This window comes from Phyllobates terribilis, unplaced genomic scaffold (genome assembly GCF_046119375.1).
Source record: "Phyllobates terribilis strain yellow unplaced genomic scaffold, ASM4611937v1 Scaffold_4__5_contigs__length_816908805, whole genome shotgun sequence".
In the NCBI taxonomy this organism is placed as follows: domain Eukaryota; kingdom Metazoa; phylum Chordata; class Amphibia; order Anura; family Dendrobatidae; genus Phyllobates; species Phyllobates terribilis.
In genome coordinates, this window is record NW_027362764.1 from 650,080,909 (window position 1) to 650,094,906 (window position 13,998).

A 13,998-nucleotide genomic window follows, 5' to 3' on the forward strand; every position below is an offset into this window, starting at 1 on the left:
AAGTAAAGTTCATCTGGTTTATTTTTAAAACTGCCTACTGACTGTCCTATCTCCCTCCACCACATTAACACCACTTGGAATGCCACCAAACACCATAGAGGCAAGGGGACAGTACTACTCGCATTAATCCCCGCACACCCTCCGCAGTGTGCCTATTTGAATGCACTGGAGTACCAGGCACCCGGAATAGCCATCACTCCCCATGTGACCACGTGAAGGATCTGGCCCATGCTCGGTGTATAGAGTTACCTGCGCTCTGCGTGTTACAACTGGACATTAATTGTATTACACAAAGAAAACAATCATTTAGCCAAAAACTGACTTTTATTTGCATGTCACAACTTTTCACAATAAATTGATTTTTTTTAGATAGCAGTTTGTGAACTGCCTGACCGGAATGGTATAGTATAACGATCGTAATTAGAGATCTTTACAATCTTACATTATTGATGATATAACAAACATTTAATGAACAAGGCATAAATATGTCTCACAAACAGGAACAGAAAGAGATGATATTGAAGAAAAAAAAATATCTGGCAGTGAACTGACAGAATTGTCAAAATGCAATTAAATTCTCTCCTGGGAGAGATTTAATAGGAAAGGTTACACTTCTTATTCTAATTCATTTTACAGTGTACAGTTAGAAAATAACTATGTAGAGTGCAGTGAGCATGTTTTGTGGAGGACCTTCCATCCGCGACAGTTAAAGAGGTTGTCCACTACTTTAACATTGATGACCTCTCCTTAGGTCATCAATGTCTGATTGGGGTGGATGAGACACCCGACTCGTTTTGGGTGTTGGTAGCGGCCAGAACTGCTCGATTTCGGAACTGCACAAACAGCAATATAACTCCCCTCATGAACACAACACAAATTGAAAAGAAACCTAAAAAAAACGGAAATATCAGCATATTGTATGAGATCAGAGGCAAAACATTTTTTATTACATATATGTATATATATATGTACTTTATGTATTATGACATAAAACATTTAAAAAAAATATCAGTAACATAAAAACTTGATAGAAAGAGCATGTACTTCCTAGAGTTAGGCCAAATGATTCACAGCACCCTATTCCATCAATCAACATCAGTAGTCTATGGTTGCTGGACCAGAGCTCAGTGAACCTCCTCCAACCCACCAGCATCCTCAGCGCCTCTTCTGACTAGTAGGTGTGGTGCGATGTTATGCATGTGTTGCGCCACAACGATGATGTTGTGCAAAACCTACTATTGAGAAGAGGAGTCAGGGATGCCGGCAGGTAGAAGTAGGTGCACAGTTCTTAGGTGTGACAACCACTGACTGGACGCTGGCCCAGGGTCCTGTAAATCTTTTTACTCAACACTAGTAATTTCCCAACAATATATATAGTCTCTAAACAAAATAATGAAAAGTTATTAGATCTCTTAGTGTAAACTATAAAAAAGGTGTAGAGTACATAATTAATTTAGTACCATTTTAAACTGTCTTGAAGACAGAATAAGAGTAGGTCTGCAACATTTTCAGATGTAAAGCAAACCGCACACCTCTTCCAGATATTCAATACTTACTTTTTTAACTTTTGGTTAATATAGTTCAAAAATCCCAAATTTTGCACATTGTATATATTTTTGCCCATAATGTGACTCTTTGAAGCTTTGTTTATGACAAAAAATGGTGTTATCTTCTTGAAAAATGTGGACCATAAACTTTTTTTGTTACTTTTTCAAAGCTGGTCATTTTGCCACAGTTGGTTCATGATTTCTGGACACCTCTGTTGTCGAATTAAACTTTTTTTCTTATAATTATTATTTCGTAAAGCTCATGTTCAGTGTTAGTGTTCTGGCATTTACCTGTTTTTATTTTTTAACAATACACAATAAAAGTACCTTTTCTCTGTCACATAAATATATCCAGTTATTGACACAATAATTACCACTTAAAATACTGAAAAGACAGAAGTAAAATATATTTAACATAAAAAACAAAATAATTTCATGGAATTACATAGGACATGGGGCATTATCCCCTATTCTCTAGTATAAAAATAACCAAGCCGATGCTTACTTCATCGCTTTTTTTATAAGCTAATTTGATTTTTATATTGGGATGAAGGGAAACCCAAAATGAGCCGCATGTAAAAAATGCTGGACTGCCAAGGTTCACCTTGTATTGATGTGGTTACAAGTCACTTTATAGGCAAGTTAAAAGGAAAAAAGGTAAGGGTTACAAATTCTGACACCAGAATGAATTTACAGATGGATTTACTTAATCTGCAGCCAGCTATGTACAGTGATACATAAAGGCTGGAAATGCCAAACGGTTTAATAATTTTAGTGAAACCTTTTTGCAAAAATAAATTTTACCCTAAAATGCTTGCATTTAAAAGGAAGCTGTCAGCTCCAAAAGTGTTATTTAACCTGCGGATAAAATGCTAATCTGTGGTTAAATAGCATTTAAATCATGTCTGGTTGACTTATTGGAAGAATGGCTACATGGAAAAAATGTAGTTCTATTCTCCCTGCAGCCGCTTGCTTGCAGTCATTGAGGCACTGCTGGAAGCTGTTACAAACACCACTCACTACATACTGAACTTGCGGCAATGACTCCCTGACACATTGATTGACAGCCTGCTTTACACACACACTCTGCAGTGCAGGCTGTGAATCAGTGTGAGCAGGAGGGATTACAGCCACGCTCGATGTATGGGTTCGCTCACACTAGAGTATAATCGGACGAGTGCATTTTGATAAAAAAAGGTATTGCACTAGAATCAATGTTATTCAGTGAGGCAGTACAAATCTGCGTATTTTTTCTCAGCTGTATTCGGCATGAATAAAAAACTCACAGCATGCTGCAATTTCACTACTAAATCAGATGGATGCAAGAAAAAAACCATCAGTAACCAGTGTAGCATCTGATTTTTATCGATATATTGCAATTCCATAAGATAGGAAACTGTAAATGGTCCTGTTAACCCCTTCATGATTGGAGCATTTTCCGTTTTTGCGTTTTCGTTTTTTGCTCGCCTTGTTCCCAGAGCCATAACTTTTTTTATTTTTCGGTCAATATGGCCATGTGAGAGCCTATTTTTTGCGGGACGAGTTGTACTTTTGAATGACATCACTGGTTTTACCATATCATGTACTGGAAAATGGGAAAATAATTCCAAGTGGCTTGAAATTGGAAAAAAAGTGCAATTCCACAGTTGTTTTTTTTTTTTTTTACTATGTTCACTGAATGGTAAAACTGACCTGCCATTATTATTTTCCAGGTCATTATGAGTTTGTAGACAAACATGTATAGTTTCTTTTTTATTTAAGTGGTGAAAAAAAAATCCAAAGTTTGCTAATAAAAAAGAAAAAAAGTGTCGCCATATTCCGAGACCCGTAGCGTCTCCATTTTTCGTGTTCTTGGGTTGGGTGAGGGCTTATTTTTTGTGCACTGAGCTGATGTTTTTATTGATACCATTTTGGGGTAGATCCGATGTTTTGATCGCCCGTTATTGCATTTTATTGCAATGTTGTGGCGACCAAAAAAACCTAATTTTGGCGTTTAGAATTTTTTTCTCCTTACGGTATTTACTGATCGGATTATTTTTTTATATTGATAGATCAGGAAATTCTGGACGCTGCGATACCAAATATGTGTATGTGGGTTGTTTTTCTATTGTAGTATTTTGAATGGGGCGAAAGGGGGGTGATTTAAACTTTTAAAAAAATTTAATTTTATTAATATTTTTAAAAACTTTTTTTTTTACTTTTTGCTTTCTTCAATAGTCTCTATGGGAGACTAGAAGCAGCACTTGCCTGATCGGCTCTGCTACAAACAGGCGATGATCAGATCGCTTGTATGTAGAAGATTTGATCACTTGCTATAGCTCATAGCAGTCTGGCCATGACAACCACAGGGGTCTGCTGCAGACCACGGATTGTCATGCCAACCCATGACGGGGTCACTGATGGGCGGGGTAAGTGACGCGCTTCAGGCGCGGCGATGTTAAATGCCGCTGTCAAGAATTAACAGCGGCATTTAACTAGTTAACAAGCGCGGGTGGATCGCGATTCCACCCACGGCTGTTGCGGGCACATGTCAGCTGTATAGATCAGCTGACGTGCCCGGTTTAGCGTGGGCACCGCATCAGAGCCAGCCAGCGCTAAACAGAGGGTTATGACGTGGTGCATACTATTACGTACCACATCATAAAGGGGTTAAAGATTAATAGCTGCTGAGTAAAAAAGTGGGTTGCATATGGACAGAATGGACAGTAAGAAAAAAATTGTCCCACTCTCCTGGATGAGAATGGGACCGAATTTGTATGCGCTAGTGTGAGCGACCCTTATATGTGACTGTAACCTCTCCCTGAACTGCCCCAATGACTGGAAGCGAGCTGCTGCAGGGAGTCTATTAAATAATTTTCTCCTTGTAGACAAGATTTAATGCTATTTACCTGCAAATTACCACTATATCTGCAGACGAATAACATTTTTTTTTTAAGTCACAGGTTCCCTTTTAAGTAAAAGGAAATTGCCCCTACTGGTGTCCATATAATTTAAAGGGACTCTCTCTGCACAGAATGACTGTTCCACCTAAGTCCTGCCACTGGGTGCTGCACAGCAGGGCCAATCATTTATATACACCTCCCCACCTGCTTGTTTTCTCTTTATCTCCACCTCCTCTCTGCTTTGATTGACAGCTCTGGCTTCATAGAGTCAGAAAAAGGCAAGAGATAGAGGGAAAATAAGGAGGTGGGAAGGTGTATATAAATGATTGGCCCTGCTGTGCAGCACCGAGCGGCGGGACTTAGTTTGAACAGTCATTCTTTGCTGACAGAGCCCCTTTAAGCAGAAACTCTCCAAAATCCTATTTAACAAACTTTTAAACTGAATACCCAACACATCTTTGCCAGAATCTCTCTTCTTTCAGACTGAATAAAAGAGAGTAATTTTTACATGTGGTATCCCAGGCACATTGGTTAGGCATAATTGGAATAGCTTAATACCTTCCAGATGTGGAAGCAGTAGTATTTCATAAAATAAGTCCTGAATCAAGGATTCCAAATTAAAATGATATTATAGTGGTGGACCAGTTTTGGTATGGACAAGATATAGGCCATGAGTATCACATTTCAATACAGCAAACACAACCAGCCTTGAAATATGATTTTATGGAAAATGAATACATGGGAACCACTGCATCAGTTCAGCAAGCTTTACATTTTACAGATTTCACCACACAATCCCATTTGCTTTCTTTGCGTTCCATCTTCTGTGTCTTCGGTTTATTATGTTGACAGTTGTCCTGCTGGTCTTCATCATCCGCCTCTGATACGATCTCCATTTTCTGAATGATTAGTTTGATGAGTTCATGCTGCTTCTGCATTACTGTGGACAAGTCCTTCAATCTAAAATTGTGAATACATTACAGTCAGTTTCAAACATACAAAGTCTTTTCACCGAAGTTTACTTGTAAAAATAAACCACATTTTAGAATTCAAACTTTATGAATTGTTAAATAGATCTTGAGCTCAGATCACGTTGGGGGGCCTTGCTGTAAAAATCCATGTCAGAATTGTGGCATAACACCCGCTTTAAATTTTCTCTGCCTAATATTGAAATTGTAATTTTAATAGACATTCCGACATGGATTTTTAGAGTAAAAATACCAGCCTCAAAAAGGGTAAGAGCTCTATTTAAAATATATTCAGTTTGTATTGGTAAATCTGGTGACAGATTCACCTTAACCCATCAAAAACCAAGTGCCATAATTTTACGTCACGTGGTCCTGGTCTTTAACCCTGTGCCTCTGTAAATTTAAGGTGCAAGGTTAAAGCTCCTGTATTATAGCAGATGCAGGTCCGGTCTGTGACTCTCAAACCAAGCCAAAGACTCTTTGGAAAAGATTGAAGTGACTTATTATTTCTACTGTTTTCTCCTTTGCCAAATCCAGTGACTGCTATGCAGCAAACAGAAGCATCAGCACTGCTGATGCTTTTGTAGGATTTTGCGATCACATTATAGCTGGGTCTCTACCCAAAACAGTAGAACTGCTGGGTACTAGCAGACCCATATCAGCTCTGACAGTGAATTAAATCACTGTAGTAGGCTGCTTACCCCTGTGAATTGGCCTCCAATGGAATGTCAGCAGGCAATAGTGAAACATGATAGAGGTTCCTTGCAAGTTAGGGGCTGCATTTCAGCAAATGGAGTTGGGGACTTGATCAGGATTAATGGTGTCCTCAATGTTGAGAAATACAGGCAGATACTTATTCATCATCTTACTGGCTTGAAATTTTATTCTGATGCAGGACAGCAACCCCAAATATACAGCCAATGTAATTTAAAACTAGATAATGAGAAAAGAAGAACAAGGAGTCCTGGAAGTGATGATATGTCCCCCACAGAGCCCTGATCTAAGCATTATTGAGTCTGTGTGACACTATATGAAGCCTACTTCCAATGAGTGCAAGTGTATCTAGAAAAAAATATACTTTGTTGGTGTTCTGAAGGCAAAGGGCGGCCACACCAAAAATAGATTTGATTTAGATTTCTCTTTTGTTCATTAATTAATTAATTAATGCATTTTGTTAATTGATACAAATAAAATATTAGTACTTCTATTTTTGAAAGCATTCTCACTTTGCAACATTTTTTCTGCACCTGCCTAAACTTTTGCACAGTATGGTATACGTACCCTAAAACAGCGTTAGAAAATATCATAAATTGTCCTGCATAAAACAAAGCCTCATACAGTCATATCAATGAAAAAATCGATGGCAGCCTCAAACAACAGAGGTGAAAAAGAAGAAAAAAAAAATGAGCCAGTCACTTAGACCCATTCAGGCCTAGTCACTAAGGGGTTAAGGGATATGTGTTTTTTAGCTTCTTCACATTATACAATTTAGAAATGAAAATCATAATATTGTTTAAAAAGGTTGTCCAAGCATGTAATATTGACCTATTGATTGACCTATCCACAGCTCCGGAAGATGGAAACATTGAACGGAGCATTTATTTGCATAGTGTGTAGCACCCGCAGACAAGAACTGCAGATCAGATCCTATTTCTTTAGGATCTAAAATCTATGAAGTGAAAATGCGATTATAAAAAAATACAAACTACATTTCTGTACTCAGCAGTGTATGCTACGGAAACATTAAGATCTTCAGTGTGACAAACCTCGGACACCATTATGGCTTCCATTATAAACAGAAGCTGCCATAGATGTAAATTAAAGGGTCAATTTCAAGTAACTTTGTAGAATAAGCTGTTCTGTGTGAGAGCAGGAGGAATAGTAGTATTTCTAGCTATTATGTGACTTCTATCCTGCATTATCAACAATTCTTTTCCCTGCAGCTGTACCTGTAACTTGCAATCCAATGGTAGCTGGGTAGCTGCAGTCATTTCTCCCATGGGCAGCACAGCAGAGAGAAAGGGATGCCTTCTCTTCATGCACTTTTTAGCTCACAGAGACAATCTGCAGCAATATGAAAGACATCACACAGCAGAGCTGAGCTGTCTTGATCGGAATCAAGATCTGATGTGAGGTAAAACACTTGTTACAGGGCTCTGCACAATGTTTTTATTGTTTTGTCTCTGTTCCCTTTCCTGTCGCTCATTTCTCCTCCCCACTTCCCTCTCAATAGAGGATAATTGGATGTGACACATGACATCTGCAGTCCCTCTCCTCTGAGCAAGACAAAATAAAAGCAGCTGTCCATGTTTGGAAACTATTTTTTTCTTACTTAAGTGCATTCAATAGGTCTAAAAATTATTTTTGTAATTGGGTTTCATAAAAAATGTTGCATTGTTTGCCTTCTATAGCCCATGAATTATACTTTCTATTGTTTAATGCAGAATGAGTTAACGGGGTCAGCAACATTAAGTTAATTTTATCAGATGTGTTGAGGACATGATTTTGTGGCACTCGTCCAATGAATTGCCTCACATGAGAAAACTGCTCTTCTGTTGGACAGGTCTGGTCACATGATCCTCCATCAGCAGACATTGTATGGACTGGAGAGCTATTCAGTCTGTGTGAAAAGCTGCACTAACAGAAGCAGGAGGAGAACTTGTCATACCAATATAATAGTAAGTGCCACAAGTATCAACAAATCTGATAAAATAAAGCTAATGTGGCTGACCCCATTAACTCATTCTGTAGCCAGTGTAATATAGAGGCTATAGGAAGCAAACAGTGCAAAATTTTTAATGAAACCTAACTGTAAAAATTATTTTTAACCTCAATTGCACGCATTTAAGTAAGAAAAAAAAATGTTCACCAAGGTGGACAATCCCTTTTAAGCTTATTTTTCACAGTGGACGACAAGTTCAGGGGACAGAGGGGAAGAATTGTCTGATAAGTAGGGAAAGAAATTGATTTCTCTGATTTAAAATACCTTTCAAAGATTCTTTTAATCACCTGTAATATTGATTTATCCATAGTTTGTTGAAAGTACAATTCATTTTTAATGCTTCTGGGTTTTAATGCAAAATCTGTAAACGGCCATCCATCTGGAGCTGTCATTTTAATTGTATCTGATATGGTAAACGATCCTGTTGGTTCCTTTTTGCATTAGTACATGTATAACTTATAGCTGTGCACTCCCTATATCTATGCATCTGGAATCGTGATGCAGAATAAAGCCTTAAATCTATAAGCTCAGTAATATGGCTCAACAGGGGAGGGGTCTTGCTTGTCATCTGTTGAATCTGAATCAGGGGTGTGGACATACCATTCGTGCAACCTGTCCAGCCGCACAGGCTGCTAAGAGGTAAGGGGAACAATTTCCACCTCCAAAACAGGTGAAATTGTGCATAATATGAGCTATTAGACTGCATAGGGTCCTTATACTATTATTGCACAGAGATCCTCTTCTGTCTGTGCCTGCCGGTGATCTGAGTGTTAGCTTTATTTGTTTAAATCTGGAGACTGTTCATTAGACGGAACACAAATTATATTTGTTGAAAAAAAAAAATCATACACAGTTAATAAGTTTAATAACTTTATTGGTTGAGTCATAAATTATTTTAGACTAAGAAAGGAACCTAAATATAACATTACAAACCTATTCTTCTGCTTCCAAAGTTCCACTTCCATTGTGGCATCATTGCTGGGAGCTTCAGCTCTAAAATCTTCACAAGAAAGGAAATAGTTGAACATGCTCTGAAAAAAATTGAAAATATTATTGATTATAGAAAATGCAATCTACATTTCTACGACACTAAGAGGGATTTTTTGGCAAGCAGATGTATCTAGATGTGGGCATAATTTTGCTAGTCTAAAATTTACCATCAAACGTGTACAAGTTGAACCATGGCTCAGGGAATCTCATTCTGCCCCCAACATTTATAGTAAATGGGGAAAGATATATTTCATAACTATCTGCCTGAATCAACCTCACTATACATTTATCTGGCTTCTTACCATTAGAAGTTATTTGTTTTCTACATTTTCTTGCATTTGGGGTGAAACTTAATTTTTCACATAAATGGAAGTTAAAGGGAAACTATCAGGTCCCCCATGCCCTCCGACCCTCTAAAGCTGGGAAGCGTACATGCGCATAAGCGAGATTTGCATGAGCTGGGGATGACAACTAGACAAAACCCTAATTAGCATTTGAAAAGTGGAGGTTAAAACTACTTCTTTAAACATAGATTTCAGTGAATAGCATTATACAGGTCTGATTAGGCAGGGAATTTAAATATGTTGGTGGGATTGGCCAACAATCCTATTTGTACGGGGGCTTGTCGACTGTCCATTTAGGAAGATTTTGGACAAAAGAGGGACCAGCATTTTAGATTTCTATATTATTTGTTGCCATGCGAGATAACCCACTGCCAGAAGGGCGAGGAAGTTGCTTTTTCTGGTCTCTCCAGTAAAAAAATATTTATTGCAAAGTACAGTCATATGAAAAAGTTTGGGCACCCCTATTAATCTTAAGCTTAATGTTTTATAAAAATTGGTGTTTTTGCAACAGCTATTTCAGTTTGATATATGTAATAACTGTTGGATACAGTAATGTTTCTGCCTTGAAATGAGGTTTATTGTACTAACAGAAAATGTGCAATCTGCATTCAAACAAAATTTGACAGGTGCATAAGTATGGGCACCTCACCAGAAAAGTGACATTAATATTTAGTAGATCCTCCTTTTGCAAAAATAACAGCCTCTAGTCGCTTCCTGTAGCTTTTAATGAGTTCCTGGATCCTGGATGAAGGTATTTTTGACCATTCCTCTTTACAAAACAATTCCAGTTCAGTTAAGTTTGATGGTCGCCGAGCATGGACAGCCTCTTCAAATGATCCCACAGATGTTCAATGATATTCAGGTCTGGGGACTGGGATGGCCATTCCAGAACATTGTAATTGTTCCTCTGCATGAATGCCTGAGTAGATTTGGAGCGGTGTTTTGGATCATTGTCTTGTTGAAAGATCCATCCACTGCGTAACTTCAACTTTATCACTGATTCTTGAACACTATTGCCAAGAATCTGCTGATACTGAGTGGAATCCATGCGTCCCTCAACTTTAACAAGATTCCCAGTGCCGGCATTGACCACACAGCCCCAAAGTATGATGGAACCCCCACCAAATTTTACTGTGGGTAGCAAGTGTTTTTCTTGGAATGCTGTGTTTTTTTGCCACCATGCATAACGCCTTTTTGTATGACCAAACAACTCAATCTTGGTTTCATCAGTCCACAGGACCTTCTTCCAAAAAGAAATAGGCTTCTTCAAATGTGCTTTTGCATACCTCAGCCGACTCTGTTTGTGCGTACTTGCAGAAACGGCTTCTTTCGCATCACTCTCCCATACAGCTTCTCCTTGTGCAAAGTGCGTTGTATAGTTGACCGATGCACAGTGACACCATCTGCAGCAAGTTGATGCTGCAGCTCTCTGGAGGTGGTCTGAGGATTGTCCTTGACTGATCTCACCATTCTTCTTCTCTGCCTTTCTGATGTTTTTCTTGTCCTGACACTTCTGGCCTTAACAAGAACTGTCCCTATGTTCTTCCATTTCCTTACTATGTTCCTCACAGTGGAAACTGACAGGTTAAATCTCTGAGACAGCTTTTTGTATCCTTCCCCTGAACAACTATGTTGAATAATCTTTGTTTTCAGATCATTTGACAGTTGTTTTGAGGAGCCCATGATGCCACTTTTCAGAGGAGATTCAAACAGGAGAACAACTTGCAAGTGGCCACTTTAAGTAGCTTTTCTCATGATTGCATACACCTGGCTATAAAGTTCAAAGCTCAATGAGGTTACAAAACCAAAAAAAGTGCTTTAGTAAGTCAGTAAAAAGTAGGCAGGAGTATTTAAAACAAGAAAATGATAAGGGTGCCCATACTTATGCACAGGTCAAATTTTGTTTGAATGCAGATTGCACATTTTCTGTTAGCACAATAAACCTCATTTCAAGGCAGAAACATTACTGTGTCCAACAGTTATTACATATATCAAACTGAAATAACTGTTGCAAAAACACCAATTTTTATAAAACATTAAGCTTAAGATTAATAGGGGTGCCCAAACTTTTTCATATGACTGTATATACCGCATATTATATTATGGAGTCGTGAGTTCATATTAATGGCCCACACATGCCTAAGGTTGACCATATATACATATATATATATATATATATATATATATATATGTGTGTATATATACACTGCTCAAAAAAATAAAGGGAACACTTAAACAACAGAATATAACTCCAAGTAAACCAAACTTCTGTGAAATCAAACTGTCCACTTAGGAAGCAACACTGATTGACAATCAATTTCACATGCTGTTGTGCAAATGGAATAGACAATAGATGGAAATTATTGGCAATTCTGAAGACACACTCAATAAAGGAGTGGTTCTGCAGGTGGGGACCACAGACCACATCTCAGTACCAATGCTTTCTGGCTGATGTTTTGGTCACTTTTGAATGTTGGTTGTGCTTTCACACTCGTGGTAGCATGAGATGGACTCTACAACCCACAGAAGTTGCTCAGGTAGTGCAGCTCATCCAGGATGGCACATCAATGCGAGCTGTGCAAGAAGGTTTGCTGTGTCTGTCAGTGTAGTGTCAAGAGGCTGGAGGCGCTACCAGGAGACAGGCCAGTACCCCAGGAGACGTGGAGGGGGCCGTAGGAGGGCAAAAACCCAGCAGCAGGACCGCTAGCTCCGCCTTTATGCAAGGAGGAACAGGAGGAGCACTGCCAGAGCCCTGCAAAATGACCTCCAGCAGGCCACAAATGTGCATGTGTTTGCACAAATGGTTAGAAACCGACTCCATGAGGGTGGCATGAGGACCCGACGTCCACAGATGGGGGTTGTGCTCACAGCCCAACACTGTGCAGGACGCTTGGCATTTGCCACAGAACAACTGGATTGGAAAAGTCGCCACTGGTGCCCTGTGCTCTTCACAGATGAAAGCTGGTTCACACTGAGCACATGTGACAGACGAGACAGAGTCTGGAGACGCCGTGGAGAGCGATCTGCTGCCTGCAGCATCCTTCAGCATGACCGGTTTGGCAGTGGGTCAGTAATGGTGTGGGGTGGCATTTCTTTGGAGGGCCGCACAGCCCTCCATGTGCTCACAAGAAGTAGCCTGACTGCCATTAGGTACCGAGATGAGATCCTCAGACCCCTTGTGAGACCATATGCTGGTGCGGTTGGCCCTCGCTTCTTAATGCAGGACAATGTCAGACCTCATGTGGCTGGAGTGTGTCAGCAGTTCCTGCAAGATGAAGGCATTGAAGCTATGGACTGGCCCGCCCGTTCCCCAGACCTGAATCCGATTGAGAACATCGGGGTCATCATGTCTCGCTCCATCCACCAATGTCACGTTGCACCACAGACTGTCCAGGAGTTGGCGGATGCTTTAGTCCAGGTCTGGGAGAAGATCCCACAGGAGACCATCCGCAACCTCATCAGGAGCATGCCCAGGCGTTGTAGGGAGGTCATACAGGCACGTGGAGGCCACACACAATACTGAGCCTTATTTTCACTTGTTTTAAGGACATTACATCAAAGTTGGATCAGCCTGTAGTGTGTTTTTCCACTTTAATTTTGGGGGGTGACTCCAAATACAGGCCTCCATTGGTTAATAAATTTGATTTCCATTGATTCGATGATTTTTGTGTGATTTTGTTGTCAGAACATTCAACTTTGTACAGAACAAAGTATTCAATGAGAATATTTCATTCATTCAGATGTAGGATGTGTTATTTGAGTGTTCCCTTTATTTTTTTGAGCAGTGTATATACAGCAGGGCAAATAAATATTTGATCCCTTGCTGTTTTTGTAAGTTTGCCCACTGACAAAGACATGAACAGTCTATAATTTTAAGGGCAGGTTAATTTTAACATTGAGAGATCGAATATACAAAAAAAAAAAGAAGAAAATCACATTGTATAAATTAGATAATTTTTTTTTCATTTTACAGTGAGCAATAAGTATTTGATCCCCTACAAACCATTATGACTTCTGGATCAGCCTAAAACTACACGGGGGGATCTTGTTAATGATGTCAAGGCAGCTGGGACCACAGTCACCAAGAAAACCATTGGTAACACGTTTCCCCCGCTGTATATATATCTATATAACTGTTGTTAGCAGTCATTTGCTTTTTTCCCAAGACATTTCCATGAATATATACAGTTGATGTAGATTCCATGTTTATTCAAGACTAGTAATTTTCACAGGGGCTTATCCCCCAGGAAGCAAATATTGGAAAAAACTCATCCAAATTCACATTTTCTATTCTTTGTGGAAATGAAACTTAAAGGGGTTGTCCCATGATTAAGCTCTTTCTAACATGTGATGAACATACACTTAACATTCTTTTTTTATTACTTTTTATTCTTTTAAAGGGAACCTTTCACCAGAAATAACAGTATTAACCTGCAGATATGCGGTTAATCTGCAGGTTAACAGCACTATTATGCCGCCCAGTGCCCGCACACAGCTGAATGCAGCGGGGAGAGAATGAAATTTATTTTCCTCACCAGCATTCGG

At 39.2% G+C, this 13,998-nt stretch overlaps 1 protein-coding gene across 2 annotated transcripts in view; it reads right to left on the reverse strand.

Moving 5' to 3' along the window:
* Window positions 1–305: 305 nt before the first annotated feature.
* The window catches only part of TRPA1 (transient receptor potential cation channel subfamily A member 1), a 224,650-nt gene continuing 210,957 nt past the window's right edge, over window positions 306–13,998 (reverse strand). For both annotated transcript variants that reach the window (XM_073679440.1, XM_073679439.1), the window contains exons 27-28: window positions 9,053–9,150; window positions 306–5,389 (exon numbers count right to left, since the gene is read on the reverse strand). In XM_073679440.1, the coding sequence (XP_073535541.1) occupies window positions 5,188–5,389; window positions 9,053–9,150 (300 nt within the window). In that variant the 3' untranslated portion in view covers window positions 306–5,187. The remainder of the gene's footprint in view (window positions 5,390–9,052; window positions 9,151–13,998) is intronic.